Source organism: Sarcophilus harrisii, chromosome 2, assembly GCF_902635505.1.
Source record: "Sarcophilus harrisii chromosome 2, mSarHar1.11, whole genome shotgun sequence".
Lineage (NCBI taxonomy): Eukaryota > Metazoa > Chordata > Mammalia > Dasyuromorphia > Dasyuridae > Sarcophilus > Sarcophilus harrisii.
Genome location: NC_045427.1, coordinates 260,445,532 through 260,458,336, shown reverse-complemented (window position 1 = coordinate 260,458,336; position 12,805 = coordinate 260,445,532). Strand labels below are relative to the sequence as shown.

Sequence of the window (12,805 nt, the reverse complement as noted above, 5' to 3'; positions counted from 1 at the left end):
GGGAGAGCTCAACTCCGCCGCGATGTGCACCTGGGAACATCACAATCGGCAAGCAGGCCAGATCCGCGGAGGGTGTCCGCGGGACCATCCTCCCCTACCGCGGGCTCCCGATCACGAGGGAGCCGGTAGATTGACCACTTCTTGGGGAGGGCAGGTCGGTTCTCCTATCGCGAGAGTTAAACACTCGCGGCGTGGGAGAGCAGCCGGGAAACTGGCTCACGGTTGCCGGGGAAACAACATTCTAGAATCCGCAGAGGGTGCCGTGGGTCCCGGGAGAAGGAGTGGTGAAGACGCCGAAGGCTGCTTCCGCGGAGAAAGTTTGTGACGTAGGGTGTGGAGTAGGGAAGGTTCGGGCTCCGCTCCTTCGCACAGAATTACGTTACATGCACAACTGTCCTGGACTGAAATTTGGTTCAGCAAATTCAGAAGTAGGTGAGAAACGAGGACCCGATTGGTGAGGGGGCGGGATCGACCGCTTAGCGACCGACCAATGAAAGGCCGTGCCTGGAACAATGTTTGGGATGCTCTCGCGCTCGTGGAGACTCGGGGCTAAGGCTATGAAGAGGGGAGGGAGTCTCCCTCCACAGAGTATCGGGCTAGTTTAGAAGTATAGGTGTAGAATACACAGAGAAGGGGGCAGGGATTGTTAGAAGTGCAGTGCGAGGGCCGTGAGGGAGGCGTGAGTTCAATGAGAAGATGGGGCGGTACCACGTGTAAATTGTCTACCCGGCTAGGGAATGGGGAAATGCAAGAAGCCCAGTGAGAGGGCAGAAGTGAGCCGTTAGGTCGGCCAGTGACAGAACTAGGGCACCAATATGGGCATGGGAGTAGGCGTGGTGTCTGAGCGGCGTCGGGGCGGGACAAGTAAAAGGGAGGGAGTCCAATGAGAAGGAAGGTGAGGACCGCTAGGTGGCGCAGTGGATAGAATTCAGGAAATGAGTTCAAATCTGACCTTAAGACACTTGCTAGCTGTGTGACCCCTGAGCAAGTCGTTTAATAATGTTTGCTTCCGGTTCCACTCCTGTCAAATAAGCTGGAGACGGAAATGGAAAACCACGCTAGTCTCTCTGCCAGGAAAACTCCAAATGGTTTCGTGACTGAACAGAGGAGGGTGGGGCATTCTGGGGGCCCAATGGGACTATAAGAGGCGGGGCTAGGGTGAAAACAGTGGCTTAGATGTTCTGGATGTGCTGGATGAAGGAGCCGGTCTCTTTGTCTTAGGTAAGGGGCCAAAGAAAGGTTAAGGTCCGATGTTCAGTGAGTTAAATGGAGGGGCCGATTGGGCTATAACTATTGGGCCAGCCTCATACTCGTGGAATTTATTCAGATAAATCGGTACAATTGGAGGAGAGTAAATTACTAAAGGGCAGCCGAAGCAGGAAATATAGCAAATCACTCCAGTGTCTTTGCTGAGAAAAACTTTAAAAAGAATTATGAATAGTGAGTGGGACATGGTTGAAAAAGACTACACAAGGAAAATCACTAAGGAAGGGCTGATTTTCGACTTTGCTCAGTGTTTATATTCCTGATGCCCATCGATTTTGAGGATGGCTCAGGACTTTTAAATAATTCTGTTACAAAACTATTTTAAAATTAAATTTAATATATATTTTTTTCAACTAACAAGCTGCCTTCATCCCTGCCAAGATCTTGGAATTCTTGGCTCCCTTCAATATTCAGCTCAATTGCTACTCCCCTCAAGAGGATATTCTAGATTTTTTTGTTAGTATCTCTCCAATATCTCATCCATTTTGTATTCATTTTGCAAACACCTTGAATTTATTTATCTTGTCCATTTTGTAGTCTTCAGTAAAATGAAAGCTTCTAGAAGGTAGGGGCTGTATTTGCATCCACAGTGCCTCGCACAAGGCTTGGAACATAGAAATGCTTAGCAAATACTTGCTAAACTGAATGGAATCTATGGCAAATAATTGGAGGAAAAATAGAAATCTAATCTTACTTGCAACTGGATAGTGTAAAATTATACTTAGGAAGATATAAGAAATAATTTCTCTATAAATAAAAAAAGAATTAAAGAAAACAAAACAACTGATTGAGCAGTTTCCTTTGGCATCAAGCCTGAGCCATATTCGTTATAGTGGGAATGAAATTAAATGGTCTATTGGTTTTTCCCGCATGCAGAGAACCCAGATGGGTCAGCAAGGCTGAGTGATATTGACTAGGTAAATTTGATTACTTGCAAAAGGCTTGTCTTACAGACCAACCGCTATTAAATACACTGGGGAGGTAACGTTCCCTGTTAATTTGTATCGGAGTCAGGTGATTTTGTTTTAAATATTTGCTGGAATAAAAAATTTCTAGACCAAACTCAGTAACATTCCCAGACATCTTACTACTGATAACATAATATTTTCTCTCTAGCCTCAAACCTGGCATAAAAATACAAAAAAATAAACAAACAAAAAAACAAAAAACCGAAATAAGCTCACCTCATTCAAGAGAAGCGAATCCCATTGTGTAATCCTTTTTAGGTTCTAGAAATACAAATTTGGGGTAATCTCTACTTTTAGTGGGTTTGGGATTGGGAGGCTTTTTGGGTGGAGGAGGGAGGGAATAGTAATTTTTCATGTTGAACTATTTAACAACAATATGTTGGGAAACATTTTTTCTGTTCCATTATTTTCAGGAACAGGCACAATGGAAATAGAAGCCTAGGTCATTTTCTGAAGAATTTTTTAAGCTCAAGGAAAGTGAAAGACAGACTTCTGGGTACTATTTGACTTTGGCTTGTCATTGGTACTTAGAATAAGCTTTTTATTTTATTGACATGTAATATATTCACCAAATGTTTCCTTCTCATTGCTCCTTTATAAGGGGACAATGTCTCCTTTGACAGAATGTTTAGGGCAATTACAAGATATGTAGCCTTTTAGTAAATTTTGACATTTTTTTGTACTGTGTGTGTTATGTAGGGTGATCTGTCATGGAAGAATAGCAGTGCTAAGGCTTGTCCCTAAGCCCATGCCTTTGTTTTTTTTTTTGTTTTTTTTTGTTTTTTCCACAAGTACAAAGTGTTTTATTTTTTTATTTTTTTTTTTAATTTAATAGCCTTTTATTTACAGGATATATGCATGGGTAACTTTATAGCATTAACAATTGCCAAACCTCTTGTTCCAATTTTTCACCTCTTACCCCCCCACCCCCTCCCCTAGATGGCAGGATGACCAGTAGATGTTAAGTACATTAAAATATAAATTAGATACACAATAAGTATACATGACCAAAACGTTATTTTGCTGTACAAAAAGAATCAGACTCTGAAATATTGTACAATTAGCTTGTGAAGGAAATCAAAGATGCAGGTGTGCATAAATATAGGGATTGGGAATTCAATGTAATGGTTTTTAGTCATCTCCCAGAGTTCTTTTTCTGAAGCCCATGCCTTTGTAAAGAACCTCAGTGATGTCAGATAAATGACTTTTTCATTTACTGAGATAGACAGGGTCAACATGTTTGAATCAAATAAGGCAATAGCCTAGGGATACTCAATGGCTCGAAAATATGTTATACCTGCCTCTGTTCTTTTTCCTTTCCTACTTCCAACAGTTTTGTGTGGACTCTTTCTTTGCTCTTCGTAAAAGGAAAGAGGAACGTTTTTTGCATGAAATAGCAGAAAATTATATTATGCCTAAAGAGGAACAATCCCTCGTGTTTCTCCATTCCATTGTGTTTCTCTAGAAAAAGAAATTCTTTTAGTGAATACTGAATACAAATTAAGGTGATAAGTTCCAGGGAGAATGTAATTGGAATTTGTACACTCATCCTTGGTGGAAGTAGAAAACATAACAAATATCAAGAGGAAAAAAATCTAGAACCTTCTCATTTGCTTCCTTATCTGTTCTCTTCCTTTCTTCTCAGACACCTTTATATAACTAACATTGTTGAGTGATCTTCATCAAATCACTGATCAAAGGATGCGTTCTAGAAGCAGGGAAGATTTGAAAAAAGTTATTTTTTTTAGCCAAAAGTGAGGAGAGGTTTATAGAATGAGTTCTGAGAAGGGAAACCAAGATTGTGAAGGAGCAGGAAATCATATTTGAAGGGACTGAGAAGTTTAGTTTGTAGAAGAAAAAACTAAGGAGGGAAATGGTGGCCAGTTTCAGATAATTGAAGAATTGTCATATAGAAGAGGAATAAGCATGAAAACAAAACTGAAGACCATTGAGTGAAAATTGCAAGGAGGCAACTTCTGGCTTAGTATAAGAAATAATATTCTAAAAATAAGATGGTCCCCAGTAGAATTTCCTAGCTTATGGTGAGCTCTGTATTATTAGGGGTATTCAAAAAGAAGTTTGCTAACTATTATCAGCAATGCTATAGAAAGGATCCCCTATATTGAATAAATAACTATATTTAATGACTTCCTTTTAAAAAGTCCTTTTCATTTAAAAAATTCAAGTATCCATGCTGTTCTGATATAATGAGAAATGAAATTGTTGAACCTTAGTAGTAATAGTAGTAGTAGGAAGAGGAGGAGGAGGAGGAGGAAGAGGAGCAGCAGCAGCAGTAGTAGTAGTAAATGTAGATGTAGATGTAGTATAGGCAGGACAAGAAAAAATAAGAGTCTTCTTATGAAATGATCAACTCTAGGGAAAGAATGTATCATTTCTGTTTGGGATGGAAGAATTTAGTTAAGTATTAGAGGAAGAACATAGACATCATACACATTTCTTATGGTGATCAGTAATGCCAGTTGCAAATTTTGGGGCAATATCAGTACTTTATTTGTGCCATTTGCCAGATAGCCATCCTGTATATTAAAAAATTTTGTCACTGATAGGTACCAGTCCATAGAATGAATTGTTTAGATGTCAGAGAAAAGCCTCCAGTCTTTATCAGTCATATATTTTTTTATAGTGTAAAATTTCCAATTTGTAATATTTTGTAGGTATTTATTTAAATTGATGACATAACTTCACTTTTTTTGTCTTTTAGGATTTCAATGGATATTATAAGGGGAAACTTGGATGGAATTTCACGACCAGCATCAAATTCAAGAATTTATCCTGAGAGCAGAAGTTCAAGTGCTTCTTTAGAAGTCTTGACACCAGAACCAGTGTCTATTAAGGTATTTTTTTTAATTGGAAATAATTTCAACCTCTCCTCTTTATGCAGTTGTAAAAAGCCTAAGATGATTGTATTTAAACTTCTCAGAATGCCATGTGTGCATTCATCTGAGAGGGTTTTTAGATGTTTTAGAATCATTGGTACTATGCAGTTTCCTCTTTTGGACATTTTTTAATACACTTTACTTTGTTCTTGATATACTTTGGTATAAATTTTATTTTAAGTAAAAGGTTGTTATTAGTTACTTAGTAGACTTCTATTGATGATATATAAAAGGTATAGTATCTAATAACTGCAGATTATTTTGGTAATGGAAATAAGCTACAGTGCTTCATATGTCTATTACCTCTATGATGACCTCTGTGTTTCATGATCTTTTTTGTTTAAAGTAATCAGGTAATCATCTGAGACATTTCTTTTCTCATCTATTACAAGTGAAGATCTATATTTGCTCCAATTAAGATGAGAAAATAAATTGATAAAATAATTCCATAAACTGATCTGTTCATGCCTTTGAGAAACCTCATAATCTACTATTTTAAGACATTTTGGTAGCAATGAAAGATAAGTCATTAAAAGAGATAATATTTATATAACATTATGTGCCAGACACTGAGCTAATTTCATTACAATTATCTCATTTAAATCTTATAACAACCTTGGGAGGTAGGTGCTATTGTTATCCTCCTTTTACTGATGAGGAAACTGAGACATGATAGCACTTAAGTGACTTGCCCAGGGTTACACAGAGATAGTAAGTGTTTGGAAGTAGGATTTAAATTCAGATCTTGACTCCAGACCCAGCAATATCTACTTAGCCACCTAGCAGCCATGAAGGAGTAATAAAGACGAACAACACATATATGGATCCTGCCATAAGAAGCTTAAAATTTAAGAGAAGAGATAAGTCATTTATTTCAGTAAATATAATGCAAATTAAATTCATAAGAATGGTATAGAATAAAGTGATATAATTGTTCAGAGAAGGAAAAGAACTTTTTCTTGGCTCAAGGAATTAGAAGGACTTCAGGTAACATTTGATCTAGATGGAAGGCAAAAAGGCAGTTTAGGAATAAGGGGGTGATCAGTGCAGAGTATTAGAAGCTAGAAAGCCTGGAAATGCCTGTGATAGTCTTTTTTTGGCTGATTATGGAGAATGTAAAGGAGAGTCATGTGAGATTCAAGTCAACATTTTTAAATCGCTTATTATGTGCAGGACACTCTGGAAATGCAAAGACAAATGTGTCCTTGCTTTCAAAGAGTTTGACACACAAACTGCATCCAGTTTGAAATATCCCACTAGGCCATTCGAGATGTTTAGTTGTAACTCAGAGATATAGAGTAGGGCAAGTTATATAGATTTTGGAATCTATAGGGATGATAATTATAGCCATGAGAGCTAGTGAGGTCACAAAGAAGGGAGTGTAGAGAGAGAGGACAGAAAGACGCCCAGGACAGAGCTGTGGAGTAGCACCAGTTTGGGGGAATGATGTGAAAGATGGTCTATCAAAGGAAAATTGAGAAAGAAGAGTCAGATAGGACAGCGAAGGGATAGCAGTGTCACAGAGATTCAGAGAGTATCTAAGAAGAGGATACTCAATAATCTCAAAAGAGAGTTTAAGAAGAATCAGGATTGAGAAGAGGGAGGCCAGCAGATCTTGTGCTGAAGAAAAAGATCCTTTCATCAACTGTGATAGACGTGTCTCTTTTCAGCAGTAAGGTGATTCAGGTCAATTCCAATAGACATATGATGAAGAGTCATCTGCATCCAGAGAGAGAACATGGAGACTGAATGTGGATCAAAGCATAGTATTTTCACCTTTTTTTTTTTGTTTCGTTTTGTTTCCTTGATTTTTTTTTCTTTCTCATGTTTTTACCCTTTTCATCTGATTTTTCTTGTGTAGCATGATAAATGTGGAAATATGTTTAGAAGAATTGTGCATGTTTAATGCATTTAGATTATTTACTGTCTAGGAGGGAAATGGCGGAGAGGGAGGGAGAAAAATTTGGAAGACAAGGTTTTGCAAAGGTGAATATTGAAAACTATCTGTATATATTTTGAAAATAAAAAGTTATTATTAAACTTTTAAAAAAGGAGATCCTTAAAAACTTTAGTGATGGCAGTAACTTTTGGAACAGTTATTGATGCCTATTTTTGCATGGTCTAAATATTTCAAATTACATGTTTTTTTCCCTGTTCTGCACAGCTGGTTTGTTTGACTCTCTGGTTTCCTCAAAGTTTGCTCTAGCTATACTGTTCCTGATGTCTACATTCACCCTTTCTGAACTGCGATGAGCAGAGATCAAGTGACAGGAGGGCAAAAGTATTATTTTTTCATTTAACACAATAAACATTTAGGAAGTACCTGCTATCAGTGAGACACTGTGCTGAATGAAAAATGGTGTCCACCCTCAACAACTTACATTATACTGCAGATTACAAAAAGTAAACAAATGAATTAAATAGAAGATAATTTGAGGAAACAGTGTACTAATAACCAGGAGGATTAGAAAAGACCTTCCATAGAATGTGGCACTTTAGATAGCATTTGAAACAAGGCCTTAAAGAAGGTAAGGGGATTGTATGAGGCAGAAGTGAGGAGGGAGAACAGGCAAAGACAAGAAAACATCAGATAGGATGCAAAAGTCAAAGAATAGCAAGTTAGATCAGTTTCCCTGGAAGGTAGACTGTGTAAAGAGGAATACTATTTAGAAATGTGTGTCTGAGTCATTGTGTGAAGGACTTTAAGGCAATAAAATTTAATTTTTAAAATTTTATAGGATTATGGAGGATATGGAGGATCTAAACCACATTGTATTATAAAGGAAAACAACTGTGTTGAAATAGTTTTCACATTTATGTATTTAAAAAACATTCATGGACTCCTCATGTTGAGATTCTTATCTAGAGCTTAGAAGGAGCCTGAGATAACAATTAACAACCTCTTTTTATAAAAGTGTACTTCAAGGTACAGAGTGGTTAAATGACTTCCTAGAGAAGTGTTAACTTCTCATTACAAAAAGGCTATTATATAGATTTTTACACAGGCAAACATGACATTATTACATTTCTTTTTTGTCTTCTGTTTTACTATAAGCTTAGGAAGGATGGAAAGTAAAGAAGAAAAGGAGTAAAGAACCCTGAACTGATAAAGAATGCTGGAAAAACAAGACAAAGATGTTCCTTATTACTGGATCAAAATGCTATGAAGCTCTTTGTAGTTAGAGAGAAATCTGAGTCTAGATGGAAGCATCAGCTGGACAGGGATTTCTTATTTTATTTTTTTATCATAGCTTTTTAATATATAAAACATATGCATGGGTAATTTTTCAACATTGACCCTTGCAAAAACTTCTGTTTCAACTTTTCCCCTCCTTCCCTCTACTTCCTCCCCTAGATGATGGCAGGTAGTCCCATACATGTTAAATATTATGTTAAATACAATATATGTATACATATTTATATTATCTTCTTGGACAAGAAAGATCAGATTTAGAAAGAAGGTAAAAATAACCTGAGAAGAAAAAACAAAAATGCAAGCAAACAATAACAGAAAAAGTGGAAATGTTATGTTGTGGTCCATACTCACTTCCCAGTGTTCGTTCTCTGGGTGTAGCTGGCTCTGTTCATTACAGATCAATTGGAACTGATTTGGATCCTCTCATTGTTGAAGAGAGTCATGTCCATCAGAATTGATCCTCATATAGTATTGTTGTTAAAGTGTATAATGATCTCCTGGTTCTGCTCATTTCACTTAGCTTCAGTTCATGTAACTCTCTCCAAGCCTCTCTGAAATCTTTCTGCTGGTCATTTCTTATAGAACAATAATATTCCATAACATTCATATACCACAATTTACCCAACCATTCTCCAATTGATGGGCATCCATTCAATTTCCAGTTTCTAGCCACTACAAACAGGGCTGCCACGAACATTTTTGCACATACAGGTCCCTTTCCCTTCTTTAATATCTCTTTGGGATATAAGCCTAGTAATAACACTGCTGGATCGAAGGATATGCACAATTTGATAATTTTTTGAGCATAGTTCCAAATTGTTCTCCAGAATGGTTGGATCTGTTCACAACTCCACTAACAATGCAGCAATGTCCCAGTTTTCCCACATCCCCTCCAACATTCGTCATTATCTTTTCCTGTCATCTTAGCCAATCTGACAGGTGTGTAGTGGTATCTTAGAGTTGTCTTAATTTGCATTTCTCTGATCAATAATGATTTGGAACACCTTTTCATATGACTAGAAATAATTTCAATTTCATCATCTGAAAATTGTCTGTTCATATCCTTTGACCATTTATCTAATTGGAGAATGGCTTGATTTCTTGCAAATTAGTTAATTCCTAGTTTATTTCTTCCCTTCTAATCCTGTCCACATTAGTTTTATTTGTACAAAAGCTTTTTAACTTAATATAATCAAAATTTTCTATTTTGTGATCAATAATGACTTCTAGTTCTTCTTTGGTCACAAATTCCTTCCTCCTCCACAGGTCTGAGAGGTAAACGATCCTATGTTCTTCTAATTTATTTATAATCTCTTTCTTTATGCCTAAATCATGAACCCATTTTGATCTTATCTTAGTATACGGTGTTAAATGTGGGCCCATGCCTAGTTTCTGCCACTAATTTCCAATTTTCCCAGAAATTTTGTCAAATAGTGAATTCTTATTCCAAAAGCTGGGGTCTTTGGGTTTGTCAAACACTAGATTGCTATAGTTACTATTTTGGACAGGGAATTTTGATAAAAATCTTAAAGCATACCCCCACATCCAAACTAAAGAATTTTTATTTTATTCTAGAGGTAAGAGGGAGTCATGTAGATGTTTGATTTGGGGAGTACCAGTGTCAGATTTGTACATTGGGAAGATGATTTTGGCATCTATATAGAGCATGTATTAGAGAGGAAAGACATGGTAAACAATTAATGATCAATTGTGAGAATTCAGTATACTCTTGGCCAATCAGAAAGCCTTTTAGCAGAGACACAAAAAATAGAGGTGCGTGTAAGCATAGCTAATATTTTACTTTGAAAAGAGGTTTTATTTTTATCAATACTTGTTAGATTCTAATGGTTTCTGAGTTAATGGGGAAAATTTAAGCTTCATTTGTTCACTTGATTTCAACACATTAAATGCTTACAATATGCATATTGTTAGAATTACAAAGATTAAGAATGATGCTGTCTTGTCCTTAAAGGAATTTAAAGTCCATTGTGGGTACCTAATTTATATAACACAAGGCAGACTATGATGCAAAGAGAAGGAGACAAAAGGAAGATTGAGGGAGAAGCAGTGTTTTTTTTATCCCAATAATAGAGGGAGGGAGGCAGTGGAGGAGGTGGAGAAGTATGGAGCCTGGGTAACATAGCAAAGGATGGTGGAGATGCCAAATAAAGAAACTTTTTGTGAGTTGAATGATTTTCTGAACTCATGTACAAATCTATTAAGGTCTAACCCAAATGCTTTCTTTCCTTTTGGTTTCTACTCACCCTGGAAACATACAATAATATGTATTTAATTATACAGTTTCATTATAAATATCTTAAATCATTGAGTTCACAGTGAGCATTCTTTTCTGGAAATGAAGTTTATTTATCTGTTATTTATTTGGAACATAAGTCCTTTATTATCCCCAGCCACTTAACTTATTTTGGTCATTCTTTTTTATGCTTCATTTTATCTAAGTTGTGAAGTAAAAAATTAAATATGTCACACTAATAAATGTCTGAGCAATTTGGATGTAGACAGAAGACTAGTACAGTTTTGATATGCAGACACGATATTTGTGACATATATCATTGAATCATGAAATTTTAAAAACAAATTTAAAATAAATTTTATCTTAATATATTTTCATTTTATTTATTTATAATAAATATATATTTAATATGTAAAATATATATTAATATAATAAAATAATTTAATGCATACTACATAGGGATACATAAGGTGGGAGGGAAGGAAGGAAGGAAAAAAGAAGGAAGGAAGAGAGGGAGGGAAAGAAGGAGGGAAAGGAAGAGAGGGAGGGAAAAGGAGGGAGGAAAAAGAAGGAAGAAGAGGGAGGGAAGAGGGAAGGAAGAAAGGAGTCTTCAACCTGATCAATTTTGGGCCAGTTTTATTCACAGAGATTGTTGTTTGTCTTTCGTTCTTGAAGAGGAATATATGTTGTTATAAAATCTTTTCTTGCAAAGCAAATTGCATTCTATCTGTACTTTACTAGATGACACTAGCGTCTTAACACTTGCTCAGTAACCTCTCTGTCCTTAGACAACACCTGTACCATCTGTGACCAGGCTTATACCTGAAGTTTTTCCATTTTAGCAGGACCAGCCATAACTTGTGCTTCATTAGTAATTTTTCAAGAACCCAGAGTTCTCTTTCCTGATATAACAAAATAGGACTTAAATAGAAGTACATTTTCTTTTTATATATATGCTATTGTAAATCAATATGATGATGTAGATTTATTTTACACTTAAAAAAGAAAGGAGCTTAAAATATGACATTTCAATAAAAATATACACATATGTCATATGCATTAGGTGATGGGGATTTTGGAGTATATTTTGAAAAGGGAAAGCCTCCTGAAAGTTGATAGTTGCTAGAGTAGTATAAAGAAAACATGACCACTGGTTTTAGACTAATGGTAAGTCGCATGTATGTGGTCTATTTGTTTTATTTATTTATTTATTTATTTTTTATTATAATAACTTTTTATTGACAGAACCCATGCCAGGATAATTTTTTACAACATTATCCCTTACACTCACTTCTGTTCCGATTTTTTCCCTCTCTTCCTCCACCCCCTCCCCTAGCAGGCAAGCAGTCCTATATATGTTAAATATGTCACAGTATATCCTAGATACAATATATGTGTGCAGAACTGAACAGTTCTCTTGTTGCACAGGAAGAATTGGATTCAGAAGGTAAAAATAACCCGGGAAGAAAAACAAAAATGCAAACAGTTTACATTCATTTCCCAGTGTTCTTTCTTTGGGTGTAGCTGCTTCTGTCCATCATTGATCAATTGAAACTGAATTAGGTCTCTTTGTCAAAGAAATCCACTTCCATCAGAATACATCTTCATACAGTATCATTGTTGAAGTATATAATGATCTCCTGGTTCTGCTCATTTCACTTAGTAGCATCAGCTCATGTAAGTCTCTCCAAGCCTCTCTGTATTCATCCTGCTGGTCATTTCTTACAGAACGATAATATTCCATAACATTTATATACCACAGTTTACCCAACCATTCTCCAATTGAAGGGCATCCATTCATTTTCCAGTTTCTAGCCACTACAAACAGGGCTGCCACAAACATTTTGGCACATACAGGTCCCTTTCCCTTCTTTAGTATCTCCTTGGGGTATAAGCCCAGTAGTAGCACTGCTGGGTCAAAGGGTATGCACAGGTTGATAACTTTTTGGGCATAATTCCAGATTGCTCTCCAGAATAGTTGGATTTGTTCACAACTCCACCAACAATGCATCAGTGTCCCAGTTTTCCTGCATCCCCTCCAACATTCATTATTTTTTCCTGTCATTTTAGCCAATCTGACAGGTGTGTAGTGGTATCTCAGAGTTGTCTTAATTTGTATTTCTCTGATTAATAGTGATTTGGAACACCCTTTCATATGAGTGGTAATAGTTTCAATTTTATCATCTGAAAATTGTCTGTTCATATCCTTTGACCATTTATCAAT

General features: G+C 36.4%; 1 protein-coding gene across 5 annotated transcripts in view; it reads left to right on the top strand.

Annotated features, from left to right (window-relative positions):
- The first annotated feature begins 209 nt into the window (after positions 1-209).
- FSIP1 (fibrous sheath interacting protein 1) overlaps positions 210-12,805 on the top strand; it is a 251,619-nt gene continuing 239,023 nt past the window's right edge. The window contains exons 1-2 of one of the 5 annotated variants that reach the window (XM_031952071.1): positions 210-428; positions 4,957-5,089. In XM_031952071.1, the coding sequence (XP_031807931.1) occupies positions 4,964-5,089 (126 nt within the window). In that variant the 5' untranslated portion in view covers positions 210-428; positions 4,957-4,963. Of the gene's footprint in view, positions 433-1,134; positions 1,222-4,956; positions 5,090-12,805 lie in introns of those variants that run through there. The other 4 variants (XM_031952068.1, XM_031952073.1, XM_031952072.1 and 1 more) reach the window with 4 other exon arrangements.